The 21,308-nt window shown below is 33.9% G+C and overlaps 2 protein-coding genes across 7 annotated transcripts; one reads left to right on the top strand and one right to left on the bottom strand.

The window, feature by feature from the left end:
• Nucleotides 1-3,842: 3,842 nt before the first annotated feature.
• LOC117906867 (5'-nucleotidase domain-containing protein 4) lies at nt 3,843-14,604 on the bottom strand. Of its 5 annotated transcripts, none has more exons than XM_034820123.1 (18): nt 14,015-14,105; nt 13,645-13,716; nt 12,779-13,098; nt 12,521-12,598; nt 12,219-12,439; nt 11,999-12,091; nt 10,211-10,294; nt 9,962-10,078; nt 9,056-9,161; nt 8,898-8,960; nt 8,703-8,756; nt 8,523-8,580; nt 7,984-8,060; nt 7,482-7,552; nt 6,582-6,642; nt 5,864-5,923; nt 5,259-5,321; nt 3,843-4,491 (listed from the first exon to the last, which is right to left on the bottom strand). In XM_034820123.1, the coding sequence occupies exons 3-18, from the start codon at nt 13,064-13,066 to the stop codon at nt 4,369-4,371; spliced, it is 1,617 nt and encodes a 538-aa protein (XP_034676014.1). In that variant the 5' UTR covers nt 13,067-13,098; nt 13,645-13,716; nt 14,015-14,105; the 3' UTR covers nt 3,843-4,368. The 5 variants fall into 5 exon arrangements, with proteins under 5 accessions (XP_034676014.1, XP_034676013.1, XP_034676012.1 ...); XM_034820122.1 differs by having other exon boundaries at nt 12,779-13,095; XM_034820121.1 differs by lacking the exon at nt 13,645-13,716 and having other exon boundaries at nt 5,864-5,917; nt 14,015-14,604.
• Nucleotides 14,605-17,078: 2,474 nt separating this feature from the next.
• On the top strand, nt 17,079-20,955 carry LOC117906931. Of its 2 annotated transcripts, XR_004649929.1 has the most exons (7): nt 17,079-17,422; nt 17,507-17,614; nt 17,702-17,832; nt 18,203-18,303; nt 18,507-18,566; nt 19,309-19,496; nt 20,417-20,955. XR_004649929.1 is itself a non-coding variant. In XM_034820212.1 (6 exons), the coding sequence occupies exons 1-6, from the start codon at nt 17,167-17,169 to the stop codon at nt 19,391-19,393; spliced, it is 741 nt and encodes a 246-aa protein (XP_034676103.1). In that variant the 5' UTR covers nt 17,079-17,166; the 3' UTR covers nt 19,394-19,569. The 2 variants fall into 2 exon arrangements, 1 of the variants encoding a protein (XP_034676103.1); XM_034820212.1 differs by lacking the exon at nt 20,417-20,955 and having other exon boundaries at nt 19,309-19,569.
• The last annotated feature ends 353 nt before the right edge of the window (nt 20,956-21,308 follow it).

Here is a 21,308-nt window from a genome sequence, read left to right as displayed (position 1 = left end):
AAAACAATTTTTATATCCAATACTTTATTTTTAATCATTCTACATGTTTTTATAATTATTTTTTAAAACAATCCTAAAAAAATAAGTAAAAATAATATAAAACAGTTAAAAGATGTTTTATGAAAATATCTTATTTTCTATTTTTAATAATATAAAATAAAAAATAGTTTTTGATTATCAAATGTATTTTTTTTCTTCTAAAAGACATAAAACTGTTCTTGAAAACAATTGCTAAACATATCTTCTTTATATATTAAAAAATTGTTTTAAAACTTCAAATTTTTTTAACTTATTTTTTATATTTTAAAAGCAATTTTTATATGTAATGATTTATTTTTAATCATTTTCTATATTTCATATAATTATTTTTTAAAATAATTATTAGAAAACAATTGAAAATAGTCAAAAGATATTCTTTAAAACGACCATATTTTTGTTTTTTTTTTTTCTAAATCAAAAGGCAATTTTTCTGTTTTAAAAAATAAAATAAAAAATATTTTCAATAACAATTTCTAAAATTTTATTTTTGTAAATGAACCATATCACTTATACATATACATATACATATTGATACGCCATGAAAAGCAAAATAAGAGTTCCTTTAGGACTAATTTTGGTCATAATCCTTTGTAACAATAAATATGAAAAAATAATTATATTCAATCTATTAATTATTATGCTCACTGAGTTCCTATATATATATATATATATATATATATATATATATATATATATATATATATATATATATATATTTTATAATCTTATAAAAATATAACTTTATAGTGTATTAATAATATTATGAAAAAGTTAATTTAAATTTTTAGTTAAATTTAGTGATTTTTGTATTATTTATTTATTTTTAAATAATATTACAAAAATAACATTTTTATTTAAATTTTATTTAAAAAATATAGAAATCGACAAAAACATAATCTGCCTCATATTTAGTTTTTTTAACAAGAATTCACCCTAAATCCTAAATCTCAAATCCTAAAACCTAAACCCTAAATCTCAAATCTTAAACTCCAAACCTCAAACCTAAACCCTAAATCCTAAATCTTAAACTCTAGACCTCAAACCCTGAAATCCTAAACCTAAACCTTAACTCTAAACCTGAAACCTGAAACTCAAACAACCTCAACCCCTCATTCCTTAGCCCTCAACCCTAAGTCCCAAATCCCAAACCCTAAACCCTAAATCTTAAAAATCCTCACTAGATATTTAGTTAAACACTATATCAAGTGGAAGAGAGTTTATCTCCATAAATTTTGGTGAGGATACTTTGGTAGATTAATGGATGATACTAAAGATTTGGAGTAACAATAGAGCAGACAGTATAAATAAGAGATACAAAGAATTGAGGTACACTTAGGTAACCATTGAATAGTAAACTGGCGGATGAATCGTGAATATTAGTCCTCCAAAGCTGAACCAGTAGCGAACAATAAGGTTAGACACAATTAACAAAAATGATAAGATAAAATAATGTCTTAAAACTATCTCACTTTCAATGGAAACAAAACAAAAGTAATATCCCAAATCTGGCAGGAGGATATTAAGATGGAGAAAACAGCAAAGAATTCAGATACTATAAATAACATGATTGCTGTTATTTATTGAAAAGATTTGCTCCCAAGTTCGTCAAAGGATTCAGAATTCGCAAATCAGTCATGAATTCATATACTTTTGAAATGCAGACTTAAAACAGAACCAGGAGAAACAGCAAAAAAAATAAATACTAACACCACCCCAAGATTTAGGCACATACACTTTCTACAAGCTCCAGTGCTAGGTCCTTTGCTGATCAACCATGGGGATAATATTCTGAACCGATCAAATTACCAAATTTGTCAACACCTTCTAGCATGATACTGACCTGTAAATTCCACCATTAATCGAAACCATCTAAAGACAATCAAATGCAAAAATGATCTGAAAGTGCAAGACAAAGAAGGATTGAAAAATACAATCTGGAATAGAACAACTTCTTTATCGGCAAAGACTAAACAATAAACAATACGAGTGAATTATTAAGAGTTTACAAACAATCTACAAGAGACTCAAGTCCAGGCCCAGTTGACTTCAATTGGTTGCAAGTTGCTAACCCGTAAATATTAGCCAAACCCCTAGAAGGACTGGTTCCTAGCAAAATTTCCTGCAAAAGAAATCAAGCAGACCTTACCTCAAGTTCCAAGGTCTAAGTTAACAAGAAAATTAGATTTATTTCCCAAACAACATTTTCAATTTTAAAACATACTTTGTAATCATATTTTGCCATCGTAAAATCATGAACAATTTCTTCAGCATCATTATTTCTCTATATTCCTATCCCTGGTGAACCATGTCCCCAAACAGTGATTTAAGTCTCCCCCAAAAAATTCTAACTCAGGTATTCCTCTAGCTAATTGATTGCCTTCCTTCCTTTCTTTTTCTTTTTCTTTTGAATAGACAATGAGTAAGTATTTGGATAAAAGCAAAACAAGAGGATGATAAGAACGAAGAGCTATCATTCGAAGAAAAAAAAAAACAACCCTATACGAAATGCAATTGCACTTCCCTCTCGAAGTTGGATCCCCCTCTTTGTCAGGCTACCTCTTAGTTAGCTGGCCTATGTTTCCACAAAGATAACACTTTCATGTGTCTCGAAACATGGAAAAGCTAGAGTTTCAATTTGGGACCCATCCTAATCCAAGAGCCTTTTTTATTCCTTCTCATAGCCTAGGAGCCTCTTCAAGGCCTTCGAGCAGGGTTAGAATTTTGGCTTTGAGCAACGTCCCAATCCCAAATGGCCCAGAAAAGGCTCATATATATATCCCCTAAAACCATATGGTACATATGGCCCCTATGGTCTCAAATAAATCCTATAATATCTATTTGGTACATAATCACCAGCAACCATCAAAGATCATCATCATTATTACTCCCCTGGTTGGGAGTCCACTATCCGACCATGTAAGTTTCTCCTTAGTTTCAAAATTAATAGCTACCCAGTCCATGGAAATGACACTCGAGAGAATTCTACCAGACGTTACTGAAAACTGAAGACATAAGAAGAGGTGAACCATCCAATATAGCCCCTTATAGTCCTATATTTGTCTACAAAACTTCTAGATTCCTTTGCAACCATGTCAACCAAACCTTAGCTGGAACCCTGCTTCTCTTTTACCCATAAAGCCCTTAATCCTCTCTTATTGTCTTTATATAGTCCAATTGGGTGTATTTTCACTTCCTATTTATCATATCTTGGCCTAGAAATCTATTCATAACGTCTCCTCTTCATTTTTTAGTAAATAGCTATGATTTTTCTTATTTGCTTCTTTGTCTACCATCATCTATACGTCATTTCCAAGACAACAAATTTTGTGTCTCCATTTTCATTTTCCTATGTTATTTCATTTATCAAGTTTAGACGAGCCATTTCAACTCTCCTCTGTTTCACTTCCATGTTCTCTGTCGCTATAACTGCACCCACTTTTGTCCAAGTGTACAAGATATACAAAACGACATTTATGATAAGGGGTTTATGTGCTTAATTCCATTTATAGTAACGAGGAACCAGAAGATTCTCTCCATACAAACAACATTTCCATGTTCAGGCCTTTGCAAAATGTTGTAGCAAAGAGTGAACCTATTCAGTTTTCAAATTGAAGAGAAATAAGTGGATGAAAATTGGGTTTAGTTGAATGCATGTAGGAATGAATTATAATATCACGTAGATTCTACTTGCTCAGAAATTAGACATAGCTCATCCACAGTCAAAACTTTGAACAGATAAAACCAGTAAAACAACTAAATCATGGCCTCATTCCAACTATTAAACTGCAATTATAAGAAAATTCAAAATCATAAATCCAAGCTCATTTATTTCACCACATACCTTTTTATAATCGCAAAACCATAAATATTCACCAACTCCAAGATCCCCTCAGCAACTCCATGAGACTTAGCTGAGCTCATTGAGTCCTAAACAAAATTACAATAGTCACTTCTGGGGCTAACTTCGATTGAGGCCCACTGGTGTATATAGCCTACCGCCCAATAGAAATAGAGAATTATAATAGGCCTGTGAAGGACTACACCACTGAGCACAAACGAGAGATTTTCTTGAATGCTAAAACTAATTAGCTCAATATTTAATTAAAAGCAGCACCCAATATCTTGGTACAATGTGATGCAGTATGCTTCCATTGCATCACAATATACATTTTGAGCAAATTAGGAATAATTTCTATTAAGAAAAAGGGGAAAACAAGGAAAAGATGTTGGGTAAAATGCTAAAAGCTGTGTCCATGCTTCCAAAAGCCAAAAATGAATGGCTCTTTCCTGAAGATGTCGAGGGCCTCCCATTGTCAGAGCAAAAGAGCTTCAGATGGAGAGGATATCAAATTCATGGGGCATGAAATCCTCACTGGGTCTGTAGTATTTGTCTGGAGAGTAGAGGCTGAGGTTGGTCACTTGGCTAGTGTAGAGACACGCAAATCTCTCCACCTGCATCACAAATAACAAATACCACCATGAACCAGCATTGTCATGTTTTCAAGAGCTCCAATGTACCACAAGTAAGCCTAAAATGCAAATGAGCAAAGGGCATATGGCTTCTTCATTCAATGCTGGAAGAATAGAAAGCAGTGATCCATAATCATTAATATGATACAAGTTAAATTACAAGACATAGCTCATTCATTTTACTGTTAATGACACCCAGCTCAATTACCATCCAAGTTATGTCCACACAAGACAATTTTGCAGTCCCAACTGCTGGATGGGGATGCTTCCATGCTAGCCAAATGTTGAATTGACATTGGTCAACATCACATGGACATCTTATTGTATGATAGGCTTGGCAAAATGTGATACTATTAAAAAGTTGTGAATTTATATCTTTTGCAGTTGAAACATCCAGGGTTATGTAAAATTGTCAACATTTTCAATAAAGGCCACAGTACAACTCCACTTGATTACAGTTGAACTTCTTTTGTGAAGAGGATGCACAAACTTCCAAAAAAAAAAAAAAGCGATGTTCCAAACAATGAAATTGACACTACCAACTAAGTAGGTTTACAGTACATTTGGAAGCTCTAGGCGCATAAATGCCTGTATCAATGAGTGTGGCATATGTACTACAATTGTGCCTTTTGACTCATGGTTGGCAAATGCAAGTTCATGTGCAAATACTAAGGTAATTCCTTAGAGGTTTGAAATAGGAAGTTTTTTCTCTTGAAACATAAAAGTAAAAGTCTAAGGTACAATCATACCTGATGTGCAAAGCGAGAGTTCTGATAGCCAGTCTTCATGAGTTGTCCCCAGACCTTGTGAAACTGAATAAAGTTACAAGAAAAAATTGTTAGCACTGGTGCATAAACAGCCTCAAGAAGTCACATCATACACTAAGAAGTTAATTTTCATCTGAAGAAATTGCTAGCCTTTTATCACATCACTTAATAACATCCTGGGCCAGTACTTCTATTTGCAAATTCAGATATAAACACCCTGAACTTTAGCTCAGTGTAGAGGGTAGGTTCATGGTTTTGGCCATTTGGATAGGCCTTGGGATTATATCTTCTAATGCCCTTTGTCCATGCATTAATAGAGTCATGTCTGCATACAACTTCACGCAAGAGGACAAAGATGAATCTACATAAATGAAAAGATATGGGGTGCTATAGACCTTGGCTAAACTGGCAAAGGGCATGGTAGGATTAGGCCATTCAGGTAGATCTATGGTATAACTTTTTTAACATTCTTGCACATGAATAAAAGAAAAGGGAAACTAAAGCAAGCTATATTATCCATCACAGGTGGAATGCAATTAACTTTGAAGTTTCAATGATCCAAAACACACCTCAAATCATTTTCTTACCTTTTGATGACATTCCCGTTGAGCCTGTTGATGACAGAGGCGAACTTTCTCCCTCTGAGACTATAAAATGAAGTCATTAACAAACACCATATTAATAAACTGCTCAGCAACTAAATAACACAATAGCTCAGTAATGACATTTAACAAGACAGAGGCACAGTTAAGCATTTGGCAGTGGATAAATTACCACAGCATTAGGTACATTCCCTAACCAGAGCCAACAAAATACATGGTGAGTTGATATTCTCAGACATAATAATAACAACAATCAAGCCAGTGATCAAGCTAGCATTCTCTTCTAAAAATATTTGTTGTGCTTCAGAACACCCACACTATTGACAATTCCGTCTTATTTAAGATGCAGTCCATAACAACTCCATTTTTGTCAGAGGTTTCAGGTTTGATCAGAAACACAAAAAATAAAAATAAAAAGTAAAAAGGCTACATATTAAATTATTTATAAAAAACACCCTTCATTTTTTTTTATCCTTTTTAATAGCCCATTAGGAGTGAATGAATGTATTATTGTATGGGATCATGTTGAGATGTCCCTTTACACGTTTGCTTCCAATGGCTGTTATGACCATACTAGAGTACGAAGGATTGTCTGCTTTAAAAGGGAGTACAAAATGGCATCATTTCCATTGCACACATTAACACCCATTGTCCAACTAGGACAGCCTTATTCAAGATTGCACAAAAAAGAAGACCAACTAACCTCCAATTTGCTTAGTTCAGTAGCTAATATTGGCTTCTCATCAAGATGGACACCATCAAACCTGAGTGAAAGAATGCAAATGCAAGTTACTAAGAAACAGAAAAAACAGTGAATTACAACAATAGCATTTCAAAAATACAGGAATACCAAAGTTATATAAAGATATAATTAAAAAAGTTGGATATGCAAGATAATAATGTTACCATTGCTTCAGGTAATGACTCTTGAGACTCACTAAACTCCTTATAATTGTTTTGAGGATAATGTTTCCCATCTCATGTAAACTAATAGGATTTTTGTACCTTTCACAGAGCCATTGAATGAACTCACTGATCTGCCTCTCCTCTCACTAATATATCCCAAAAACATCTGAATGACTCTCTACAGGAAATTTCTAAATCCCATATATTAGTTCATAATGTTCAATGAATTTTTAAAAAAGGATGCATGGCTAGAACTAACTACTAATTACTAACAATTTGTTATTTTGTGTTGCCTTTTATTTTTTAAGGTTCTATCCATTATTTTGTTCAGAGTGAATTTATTTATGTCATTTCAGATTGTTAAAGAAGTTAAGGTTATTTTGCTTCTGCTTCCATTTTAAAATTAAGATTAGTTTGATAGAATTTACCCAAATACAAGTTCGCTTTGACAACATGTCACAAGAATCTAGTGTGCCCTTCCATCTAGCACCATATGGAGAATAGAGTGGATGAAACAAAGATATATAATGAAAATAAATGCTTTCGTAATTTCATACAGTTGGCATGCATTTGAAAAGAAGAAAAAAAAATGGCCGTCGGGAGATGGGGAAAAGGATTTCCTAGTCACAGGAGGAGGCCATACTCAAACTGTAAAACATTTGTACATAAAATGTGGAAATGCATGATAAATACGTACTTGAGAGACCACTTCAAATGATGTATTTTGTCTTCAATGAGATCTCGCTCATTCCTTAACAATCGAAGTTGCTGTGGAAAACCATTTATTTACATCACAGAGAGGAAAGCAAACATGGGTGTTTCAGAATATAGAACAGCACTATTATAAAAGAAAACAACCCATAGAATAATTATTTCCTTCCTAGTAGCATGATAATGCCATTGGGGGCTAGCATAATTAATTACTGTAAGAAAAATTTACATGGAAAAATAAAACAACCTTCATTTGCTCATTCAATGTGTCAGTTTTTATGACTTTCAACTATGAAAATACGAGATCATCCTTTTTGCTCAAATGTGACTTATGCAAAGTGATCCTCTTGAACGAACACACTAACCCAGAGGATCATCAAGTGCACTACTAGAATGAGATACAGAAAATTTTTCAAAATCAATCAATTTAATAATTTCAAAGCACCAAATACTGAGACATCATTTGAAAGTAGAGATTTCATCAACACCTTTCTGGTATCCCTCAATTCCCAGAGGAGTTCAACCTCTCTCTCGAGCTCCGGAACAACCAGCATTGTTCTCCAGCCTGCTCAAAAGGACAAGAAACAAACCACAATAATAAGAGAACAAATGCATAACAAAATTTTGATGACAATGACCAATATCATAATCATGATAATATCATCAGTGGTAGCTAAATAAGGAACACCAATATATTCCATGCCTGAAACTGTCTGTTAAAGATCACTCCATAAATTATTGAAGATTTATTCTAATTTAATAAAGCTCCCACCCAAAAAGAACAAAATTAAAACTAGATGATCTTTCTGACTTTAACAACTTAGACCGCACTGCACAGAACTACATTTTAAGCTAAAACTGGAAAGTTGCTTGCTTTACATCAATTCAAAGTTTCACAGGTATACATTATAAGACCTAGATATAATCTCATTTAAGGCTTACTTGGCAGCAATTCAAGGTCTCTCAACAAAACCCCTATCCTATATTAGATAGGAAAAGAAAAAGTATAGAGATATAAAGGATATACCCAGAACTTTTTTGCTGCGCAATATATCCCCATAGATATGATCCCCAACATAAAGAACCTACTAGAAATTGACAACATAGTAGAATCTAATAGTTAGACATTCAAAAAGGGCAACTATTAAAAACACTCAGAATTTTAACCATGTTTTGACAGAACTAAATAGACCAAGTAAAATTTCACCTGTGAACTTGACTCAATTGAAAGTAGTTTGTGCAAATGACCAACACTGCCTCCCTGCAACATTATTATAAATTTAGGTATCATATCATATTTGTTTAGTGGTCAAAATTATTTTAATAATCATATAAGAGGAATCCAAAATAGAAAGCATGTGATCTATTTGACAGGTCTATCAAAATGATTCAACAATGGTACCTGGAAGACTCTACATGTCTTTTTCAGCCCCTTCAATGGGAATCTTGGTGAAGTGTTTCCCACCTACTTAATATCAAACAAATGAACTAGTAGAAGGATCCAAAAAAATTATTTAAGGATGTCATAAACTACACAACAAAGGAAATTTTTATGGAAACCTGTGGCATAGGAGTGCCATTATCAGTGTTAAGTAGCATTCCCGACTCAGGTTCAACCTCAAAAAGATTGGCGCGATTGTCATCATGGAAAAAACTTGGTTTTGCACTGCATGAATAGTTGCTTCTCATGTTAAATGTCAAAGGACAAGCCAAAAAAGTATGCAAAAGGTGTTATCAAAGAATGTTTTTAAATCACCAAATCATATATTATAATATATTTGGAAATATTATGAATCATATAAGCACTGGATTATTACAATTAAGTTAACAGCACAAATCAGTTTTGATCACTTAATGCTAGATTAGGTTTAGGTGGTGTTTGTTTTTTTACTTAATTCTAAATAGAACCTTAATACTTAATAGTATTAAATATTAGGTTGTCTGTTTTTGTAGTATTTTATTTCTATTAAGTATTAAGAAGTAAAAAAAACCATTGTGTTATTTTTTCTATTTAGAAAAAGCCACATATTTTGGCTTTTTCTATTTAGTAAAAGCCACATATTTTGGCTTTTTCTATTTAGTAAAAAGTTTATAATAAGTCATGAAAAAGTAAAAAAACAAACAACCTAAATTCTAAAACTAAATGGTTTTCAGCAAAAAGCCAAAAAAACAAACACCACCTTAGTCATTTATTGGATATGGTGATTATAAAATGCATTCTTCTAGAATTACTTTTGATTGGACTTTATAGGTGAAATGTTAAAAGAACAATACTACATCAAAAATTGGGATTCAAAGATACAGAGGAAAAAAGAAATTAAAAGAGCCATACTACAGAAAAATTTGAGATTCAAAGAAACAGAGAAATATGATGCTAACCTTGTTGTCAAGTTTGGTTATTGAAAAAAATAAAAGAAACCATACATATTCTGTTACATGTTATGATCTTTAAGGAAAGAACATCACCTGCCAGTAATGACAACATCAAAGTACTGAAGCCAGTCAAAATTGGAAGGGGCGCTACCATCCAACATCCGGGGGCCACAAAGGAAATTCATCACGATATTTGTATAGTCCCATAAACTACAACCAGCAAGATAATTAAGCAAACTAAATGACTTTAGAGGATAATGAAATCATCCACTCATCAAATATTTCATTAATGTCTTCAATTTAAATAAATAAAAAAAAACAATTTAAGAAAAACATTTATACCTATTTGTCACTAAGAATGTTGAACGGCCAGAATCTCTAAGCATCTTCATCATGGGCACTATTGAGGCATCATCATTAATATACCTAATAAATGAACATCGCAAAAAACATTTGAAATTGATAAAACTAATTAAAATTTGTCGATAATCAGTGACAGCAATATTTTCATGGTCTGATTTTAAGAAGTTTTTAATCAGATAGCATAGAAGATCAAGTAAAACCATCAAAACTCCAAACTTGAGTAGAAATATATTCATAATATGGTGTAGAAAGTTTTTAATCAGATAACATAAAAGATCAAGTAAAACTATCAAAGCTCCAAACTTGAAAAACTTACACTTATCATCCAGATTTAAAGAATTTTTACTGCCTATCTTATAGAACATAAAAACAGCCTGGATATCAAATATAATCCCAATGACATTTTTCTAGATAAAAACATAATATCAGAGAATATATATCATGAACCTTACAACAAGAGAGCATGACAATGTCCTAACAAAAAGATGATATTGGAAACACTACTAGAATATCCTTCTGATATTGAAGCTATCTGAGCATTTTAAATGCATTCATAAGCTGCCAAAATTTCCATCTACTTTTACAGCTGAATAATCATTACTTATAGTATGCCCAGCCCGAATCAGCATATTTTTTTGTTTTACACCCTGTAACTCTTCCTCAGCCAGGAATAATAAAAATACAATCATTTCACTTTTGTTGTACTAAAAATGTTCAACACCACCCATCACAATAACTGCTATTATTTTGGTATAATCAAAGATTTGTGATGTATCATGATGATAGGCTTGGGCCTCAGGCCGCTAAGCACATAGTATGGTTTGAGGGTAGTTTCGGACAAAGTTTGAGGCTTATTGAAGCACAAGGAAAACATTTGGAGGACCATTCACTTTAGGTCAAAAGAAAGTGAGTCCACCAATAGCCACAAGACTTGTGTAAAATTTGGTGCAATACATGTTGACATGATCTAGAGGTCCAATGCGGTGTAGTCATCCCATTGGTTCATGCACCTACATCTAGATGCTCCTATTAAGAACCCTTACATTAAGGGCTGATTGGCGACGTTTGAGAGGGTTAAAAATTGTTAAATCTCAAATATAACAGCAGAAATCTAAGACTTTTTATGGTACATCTAGGAGATTTACCATAAAAGTGGGTTGTCCTCGGCTAACAAGATACCTCAAACAAGCCCAAAATGTTGCAAGTTCATTCCTAGCCTCTTTAACTGAAAAGACACCAAGCTAATGGAACATGCTTGCAATTTCACGTGTCACATGAAATATCACCAACTGTGCAGATTACTATATTCCAATATAACCATGCTTACAGAGATGAAGGGGGAAAATGGATAACAATGAATTTTAAAAAACATTCAAACTAATGACCATAGAGTTCTACACTAGTCTATGGTTTGTGGTTTTCAAAGGAAGGCAGGAGGGAGGGGTGGCAGGCATGGTTTCTGGGCAACACACAAAAAACCCAAGCAAGAGATCTGTTAAAATGGAGCCAAAGAACTTTTCATGTAGGCCTCAAACAGAAATACTCATCAAAAGGTTCAGAATGAAACCAGTGAACATTGGCTCACTTGGTAAATCCAAACATCTCAACAAATCTAAAGATGTCTGTAACTCACAGATCCCTTATAAAATATTAAGGAAACAAATCTGGCCCTAAGTTGATCACATTTTGTTGGATAAAATCAAAGGTTCATGGGAAGTTATCTGGAAATTCCTCGATAAAAAATAGCAAGTCAACTTTCTTTCTTACTTTTTAGGATCTTTTGCAACCATTTTCTTCAAAGTCCCATCACGATGGCACAAGTCAACTGCAGCTCGAACATCCTTATACATACGAGAGTAGCTGAAAACATATTTAATAAAGCATTGATAAAGCAGCAAGTAAATAAATAAAAACTTATACATCATCTTAACATGTATAAAAATGCTTTAAACAAAACAACAAAAAATATGATGGATAGTGCTCTCACTCGGCACCATCTGGAACTTTTGAAGGATACTTATCCCTGAAGTCAACGAGTTGGGCAAACAAGTACGCTTCTGCTAGCGAAAAAAGGGTGTCAATAAGTGCATAGTCAGGCTCATCAAAAGAATCTCGTATCAAAGTATTTCCGTACGTCCCAACTTTATCTTCCTTTGACATCTCTCTAAATCCATGATAGGCTACCTTAACATATTTGTGTCTATCCATCTGTCAAACACACAACCATCAACAAAATCCTGAAATTCTTTAATAGAACTACAAAGAACTTTTCACTACAAGAACAATAACCTTCAAAATGTTGCCTCTCTTTTTATCAAGAACCAAGCCTCTGACCATGTACTTCCAATCAAAGGTCCATTCCAGCAACTACACAAAAACAAGTCTTTTAATGAATCTTGCTGATTATTGCTTCGAATTGTAAGTATCACAGTCAATATAACTTTTTTAAGGAAAAAAATAATTAAAACACAGGATACAAAAGGAATTAAAAATAAATAAATAAACAACATGCATGCATGCAAGTAAAATGCGTAGTTGCAGACATACCTCACAAGGGTATCCCAAATCGTACACTAGCTTTCTGATTGTGCCTTCATAAGCAAGGGATTCAAAAGTTTCAGGCATATATTGAGCCAAAGTGTAATCCATATCAAACCCAACAGCAACAATATTCTTCATATTTAAAGATCTGTTGCAGAAGATTTTTTTCCCTATATCAATTTGACAACCCCCTTCCGGAGAAGACCAAATAAAGGGGCCTTGCCCATCATTACTGCAAACTGTATGTTGAAACTGCAACGTTACATCATCCACACTCTTGTGGTTCCCTCCCATTGTGCAATTGGTGTGAAGCTGACTAGAACCTGCTAATGTCCGGCAACAGGTATCAGTATTACCCTCGAATATTCATTGAGAATCACAGAGGATCGCACAACTTTAAAAAAATTATAATAATAATTATCATTTTGCCTAATTTACACGTTTTAGAAACATTAAATTTAGTCCAAACTTCAGATAAGGTTGCTATTCAAGTGGTTTGCCTAAGAATTCACTTCTAGTAAGTGGCTGGTCTGCTTTACACAAAGAACAAAATCAAAATAAAAAGAAAAGGTAAGCTCTCCTTTTTCATATAGGCTACCAAATTAATTTGGTTAAAATTACTATATATCAAAGAAGCTCCTCATTTTTTCTCCTCCCTGTCATGTGCTATTTCTTATCCAATGCCATAATAGATTTGAGAATTCCCACTGCTTACTGAGATCCATTTTCCTACAGTTTGCCCTATCTAACACAATGAACAGAAATCCACCAATGGTCTACATGCTTAAAGTGAAAAAGCTATTTTCTTCCTTAGAATCCAAAAGAAAAAGAATGAAAAATCCTTTCCTACGAGCAGAACCTTGACGACTTACCTCTACTGTCACTCAGGGGCCCACTTTATCTTCCAACTTTAAGAATCCTCCCAGGTTCGCTCCAAGAAACACCTAAAAATCCAATTTCCCAAGTAAACAACACATGTTTACTCTCAATTTCGAACCAGTTCATATCATACATCCTACAACCTACACTATTCAGTATCATCTCCACATCGCGCCAATCAGTTAATCCAAATTCAAACTCAAATTCCAAAAGAACAAAAAGGGAAAAAAATATATATATGTATATATATCTAACCATTCATACTCTAATCGAACCAAATCATGGAATTCATCAAACAAAAAAACCGAATAAAAAAACATTATAAGAAACAGTGGAAAAGAGAGATGGAAGAGAGGTACAGACCTCCGGGAGTGGTAGCCTTTCCTTTTGGGGAAAAAAGGAGAGAAGAAGGTGTGAGAAATGTAATCCGGGGGGAGAAAGGGTGGGAAAGCTGAGAAGAAAAGAAAGAGAGGCAAAAGGAAACGGGTTTCTTGGGAATTCGCATGGTGGATTTAAATAGACATATGGGGAGTGGTGGTGGGTGAAAGAACGAATCGGATTCTGGGAGAGGAGGAGTAGCAGTAGTTGTGAATGTGCGATGACAAGTGGTGGAAGCAGCTGGAGGAGACATCTATTGCTTTATTACGTTCTTGGGCATGGAATGGCGCCCGAGATTATTCCTATTCCGGGTTGGATTATCCATTTCGGGAATAGAAACTTATTCCTGGTGCCCACCGATTCCAGCAAAAAATTGGGGTTTAGGGAAAGAGGAATGTTGAAGGTTGGGAGGTGGAGAGTGGTGGTGGGTGTGGGTGGTAGTTTTTTAAGGCTCAGACGTTCTGCCGCCACGTGTGTTGCGTTTCCCTCACATCTGAATCTGACTACGACTCTCGTCATGGATAACTTTCGCCGGTGGTGCCGCTGCTCATCTAAGTCATCTACATGGATTTCAGATCCGTTCAATTAATTACCTCATGCTTCATACGAAACGTTTTTTTTTTCCTTTTTTGCATTTTACACAACCGAAGAACCGCCAACTTTTTGGGACACGTTTTTGGCGCACCCAATTTTTTTATATTATTATTATTATATAATGGCTTCGGGGACCATGTGCTTCACCCAATCATTCAACATCAAATCAAATCAAACAATTAATCAGAACTGGCAGATAAGGTATTTGTGAATCAAGAAGGAATTTGATTCCAGCACTTGTGTGCAATGAGGGAAAAAAAAAAGGGCAGACTCTTCTTTTTAGAAGCTCAAATTCAAGCTTGGAATCAGTGAATCCTTCCAACCTGTTCCTCAATCATTGGTTTGACTGATGCGTGAATGGAAAAATAGAATAAGTTAGGTTTGTTGGCAACATATGCATGCGTAATAAAAAGTTATAAAAATAAATATAATTAAATTTTTATATAATCATGAGATATGTTATTAAAAATATAATATGATACATTATCTTAAAAAAACTATCCTATTTTTTTTATTTTAATAATCAATTTAAACTTTAGAATGACATATCCGAAAAAACTCATTCGAACAAATCTTATTGTAGATGTATTCGTAGTTTACTCAAAGGAAAGTAGCCGGTAATGACATTGTTAGGCGTGGACCAAGATATATTTTTTACGTCATCAGGCCCAATGAAAAATATTATATAATATTTAGATTAATTTGCCATAAAACATGAAACTGACTTTAATTAATTATTTAATTTTTGACGGTCCATGTCATTTTTGACACGTGAACCACGGGAATAATTGTGGCTTGCCCTTGCATTAAAAAGCATATAATGAAAATAAAGGAAAATTATCTCACAAGTCACAACCATAGGGAACTCGGGGGCGGGGCGGCGGCGGATGGGGCCGTGGATTGTAGAAGGCCGCCGACTCCTGTCTCCAAATCAGTGTGAGTCAACAACAAAATGCATTTCCTTGGACAATGAAACACCGTAATCGTGATTCACAACCGTTGCAAGACTTGTTTAACTTCAGAAATGCAGGCAGAAATTATTGTACCTCCTCCAAGTCAAAATGCCCAACGGTTCTACAGGTAGAGTTGCTGTTCACCAGATTTTTTCCACGGTCTGGTTTTGATTGTCTACGATATAGTTGGATACAACTACTTTTTTTTTTTTGGTGGAAAAAGGGTGGGATGATGTGGAGTTTATCTGGAGTCCAGTGGACTTCACGTGGAATATATCTAAATGTTTGTCGTTTACTTATTTCTTTCCCAACCAACCATGTAGCTTCTTTTTAAGTTACATACGCAAATTTGCACATTGGGTTTGTTTTGATACTTACAAGTCGAAAGTGATGGAATAATGCTGACGATGAATTACTGTTCAGGGTTTCATTACGGTAATTTATTGCGTTAGAGAAAGTTTGATAGCTTAATTCCTCATATACGTGGAGTTGTGACAATGTCATTCGGAATTAATCACTCCAATTATGACTTTTGGATTATGACCAACGTGTGATATTAAATATTATAAAATATTTGACTAATCACTAATTAATTTTTAGATAAGATGTTCAAAATCCGATTTAAGAATTGATTAAAAAATAATTTTTTTCCTTCATTTATATTAAAATTCATCACAAATTTATATTACTCTTTTTTGTTTTTTATTTTTTAATAATTAATAATTATCCCTTTCAAGGTAATAATATAAAGTATTTGTCTTTATTTTCATATTTATTTTATTTTATTTTTAATAATTAAAAAAGAAAATACAGATCATTTAAAAATTTAATTTTATCTTTAAAACCTACTTTATAAAAAATTAAATTTCTTTATCATCAACTTCTTCTTACTCAAACTTTTTAAGATCTAAACATAATTGTGTGTGCAAATTTCCATTAATGTTATACAATATTAAAAAAGCATATACATATATAATATTATCTTTATATGTATATATATATATATATATATATATATATGTAATATCTTTTTTTTTTTCACTTAAAAGCAAACAAAGTTCAAGAAATTGAAAAAAAAAATTGTGAAACTCAAATTGTTTTGTTGTTATTTTTTTCAAATTGTTCGAGATTTTTATAGTAGATTTATAATTGGTATTTATAATATTTTTACTATTTAAAAATCAGTTAAAATGTTACAAATGTTTTTTAAAATTATTATTGAAAAAACAACACTTTTAGTATATATCAAATGAAGAAAAAAAAAAAAAACCTCTTGTTATTTTCATATCATTTACATATTAACATGAGAAATTTTGAATTTAAAATTTATTATTTTGATCATAATGGTTGGCGTGAGAGTGAATTGTGTCTAAAGTAAGTTGTGAAGAAGAATATTTTTATTATGGAATAAAAATTCGATGAGTGGGTGTCACACATTGATCCATATCAAAATCTCTTCACCAACCCTGTTACGCCACATCAGGAAGTGGATTACGTGGGCCTGCCTCAATACTGAATTGACGGTGGTGATGCTCCTTTGCGGTTGCGGCTGAAACAGGTGGCGGATGTAGAGCAATTGCAGAGGCGCAGATGGTCATCTCCGCCATGGCAGTTACCGGATTTCACCTTGTCGCATTTTCCTCCTCTCCCAATGCTTTATTCCCCCCACAGTCTCCAATTTCATCGAAAGATGATCATCATCAGCAGAAACAAGAGCAGAAACAGCTTCAGAGCTCTCTGTTTGGATTCAAAACCTATCGCAGAGACGCAGCTTTGCTCTCGTTCCTTGCTCTCATTCCTGGTCTACATCGTTCATCCCCTGCAACTGCATTGACATTTGGCATCTGTACGCATTTTTCATCCTCGTCTCATCTCCTTCTCCCCAAACCCTAATTTGCCTGATTTCTTTATCCATTTTGGCAATTCCCAGCTGGACCGAAGGATTGGCTGAAAGGGCAAAAGAGGAAGGCTTCCAAGTTTCTCTTGGCACCTGTTGACGCCTCTCGTGAAAGCCTGCGCACTGCCTATCTCTTATTCAGTATATCTCTCTCCCCATCCCTCTCTGTATATATGCTATTCTACTTCTCTTTGCACTTTCTTTGATTAGTTGGGTTGGAGTTGATAGCGGCGAGTGGTTCTAATGATCCGAACAAGGATTTGGAAGAAGTTCAGAGGCTGCTTAAATCTGCTGCTAGGGATTGTGTTCCGCAAGAGAGGAATTCTTTCGTTGCATTTCAAGCTACTACAGGAGTGGAGGTTTCCTTCTACTTCGTTCTCAATATTGCATAGCATTTCTTATTTTCGTGATTTGGCTACTTTTCTCCTTATGGACGACAAAGTTGTGAGGAATCCAATTTCACTCCTTACTTCAGGAAAACTGGTGTGTCAATTGTTTTTTTCCTTCTTCTCAGTTGATATAACCTAGAAAGGGAGGGAGACGATCTTACATGATCTCTCTTTCACAATTTTATAATGAAAATGGATACTTGGACACTGGATAACTGGAACAAAGGATGTTCTCATTGTGTTTTTTGAGACCAGAATTTGTGACATTGAACCAAAAGGGATAAGAAAATGAAGATGGCAAATGGAGTAAAATTGTAATGGTATTTCCTATTATGTACAGGTTTGCACTTTCCGGTTAATTTTGAAGAATGCAGCTTCATTACTTGATGATAAGGATCCTGTAAAGTTGGAAGCTGAAGCTATGCTAAATGATCTTATAAGGTTAACTATTTTTATACCTCTGTAGGCATTTGTTCTTCTTCTATACCTCTCTCTCTCTCTTTCTTTCTTTCTTTCTTTCTTTCTTTCTTTTGGGTTCCAAACTAGTCTTCTGCAAAAAAATTTAGAATATTCCACAAGAATAATAATGCTGTATTCTGTTTAATTTCATTTTTTTTTGTTAAATGTTCGTTTCATGTTTGTAGTTCTTTTACCTCCCTTGATGATGTGACCAATGAAACTGATATGGAATTTGCTTCTAAGAGGTATGTCATGTCAAGTTCCAGAAGTAATTTTTTTTTCTTCTTGAGAGCTTTGCATATTGTGGTTGTTTTCAATGAAATTTAGGTTTATAGCTACTTCAGACAGTTATGCAATGAGCCAAATTATTGATGTCACAGGAGATGCCACTCCACCCAACATGAGTTTTGGTTTTGACAAACTTGTAATGCTCTAGATATGGGCAACAGAAAAGGGAATTGGGAGGCAGTGGGCCCTGGACTGGATTCGAAACAATTATGTTATGGTTGGGGTTCATTTTTAGCTTATGCTGGAATAGAGTGATGTAGATTATCATTTTTCTGACAAACACACATTTCTGCTGCATGATATTTCTACCTTGATGGAGGGTGCTAGAGAAACAGGGACAAGTACTAATTTAGGGGAAAATGTTGGAGACTTTTATTGCCCATCAATGATACTATGCTACTAATGCTATTTTATCATCTTTTTGAGTTACCCTCCAACACACATACTTGCAGAACACAGTTGACACTTTGGTGATAGTCTTGTTCTGCTGTGAGTTGAAACTCAACCCTCTTCCCTGCAAATGTTCAAATTAATCAAGTTTTGCACTATCACCGGTTCTATATTTTTGAAGAATTCATAGATCTGGCTTATGAATTTGAAATATCTATATTTCAATAAGTTGGTGAACGATTTGAAGCTGTGACCATCTGATATTTTAGCTGTAATTCTTTCTTGATATCTGGTTTACTTCTGCTGCAGACAAAAGGTGGCAGATGCACTCATGGACACCATATCTTCCCTTAATAAATTCGAGCAGGGTATCAAGGACTGCCTTGAAGTTTGATTTGTTATGGCCTTCTTCCAGGACAAAAACATTTGTGGATATTATGCTTGAATATTTTTTCACATGCTCTTATCCAAAGGGTTCTTGAAGACAGTGGGAATAGGTCCTATTTTGATACTATTGTTGTGTATAAATCTTTTCATTCAATCATGCATCTTTGACATTTGATTTCTTTATTTTTCTGTTCACTCTTTTACATGTGCATGGTATATTAATGCATTGCTGTTGGGAAGTGAATCACTGTTGGTCATCATGGTTGACCTTGCCTTGTTTGCACATTGTGCAGAGTTCTTTTAAATGCTTATTGGGATAGCCTAAAAGCATAGATATGCTCCTCTCTCTCTGTGTATATACATATATCGTCTAATAGCTTGGTATCATATTTCTGGATGATTTTAGATCTTCCATACCTACATAAGCACTCGTTAGTGGGCATTGTGTTGACCCTGTAAATACATTAACCTGTATGCATTTTTCAGGAAATGTGGACCAGATGGAACTGTTTCCACTAGACCATGGTTGGAATTTTGTATGATTCATAAATTTCATAGCAGCTAGAATGGAGTCAATTCAATTTTGTTTTGGGTGTTATGGAAATAAAGCAAAAGCAAAAGCATGATTGCATGGTTTGATAGCTTTCTTAAAAATTCAAAGGCTTTCTGGATTATTTACAAAATTTCTTAGGTCTGATATGGTATGGTGATAGATACAAGAGCCAATGCCCTGCAACTTTTGTAATATGACATCAATAACTAAATGATATATCCAGCCGGGAAGCGTTGAAGATTTTTATTATGAAAATTAGTTTATTAACTGTAACTTTTCTGGCAGAATATCAAAACTAAAGTAACAAAACAACCAGCTGATGCTTCATTTATTCTGATTGTTTAGCTTCTGATATATACAATAATTGGTAGAGATATGCTGGAGAAAAAAAATCATGTTGTTTCATGCTATTCTATGATTATTAACCCCTGATCCTCTCTGAATCCCTATCTATTTTTGTCTGCCTCTTGGTGACAGGATGCACTCAAAAGTAGATCCCACCATTATGTTGTGCAATTTCTGTGGTGCTCAATTTTTTTACTCGTCTTAATGAGACAATGTGCTTGTGCTGCATTGTGCCAGTTGCACTGTCACGTATTCTTCCATCTTACATCTGACTGCATTTCAGGCATGGTTAAAGAAAGGTACAACTGTGAATACCTGATATTGTGCTCATGGATGTCATTTTTAGTTCCTCATTCTCCTAGATGTCCTGGACTACCCGGTTGGCAAATGCAAAATTATAAGTTTGTATGCTTTGGTTTATGTCTCTTAAAAGCTAGAATGTGCTACAACAGAGCGAAACAGATTTGGTTGGAAGTTGTAGATAGCTTCTACTATTGTCTTCCAGAACTCCATGCAGTTATTGATTATTAGATTAACTTACAAACTGAATTTTTATAGTTTTATTTGATATTGACCAAGCTTTTTTATTTTTATTATTTATTTACTCACTGAGCATCTCTGGCCAAGTTATCTAAGCTGTAGGTTATCATATTCTGCATGCAGTTACCTTCCCTAATGTGATCAGATTTTAAGTTGCTTATGCTATCTGAATGGCATCCATTTTATCTATTTTAGAAAGTTTGAAAAAAGTTGAACCACCATTAGGAATGGTGATTGTACTATCATGCAATTTGAATTTCCCACCTGTTCTTTTCTTTTCTTTTTTTACTTGCCTTTAGGCATATGAAAGGTTATGATTTGTCTGCAGGGCAAATAAAACCCTGCAAGAGTATGCCTTGGAATCACGGTCCTCATCCAGTAATTCTTCTATAAATTGACCTCTTAGCATATGCAGTGAAAAGAAGAGGGGTAATTGAAATGCAAGGTAGTAAAACATGCTGTTCCCTTTCTTTTTTCAGTTGTT

Source organism: Vitis riparia, chromosome 18, assembly GCF_004353265.1.
Source record: "Vitis riparia cultivar Riparia Gloire de Montpellier isolate 1030 chromosome 18, EGFV_Vit.rip_1.0, whole genome shotgun sequence".
In the NCBI taxonomy this organism is placed as follows: domain Eukaryota; kingdom Viridiplantae; phylum Streptophyta; class Magnoliopsida; order Vitales; family Vitaceae; genus Vitis; species Vitis riparia.
This window is presented reverse-complemented; position numbering and strand designations above follow the sequence as displayed.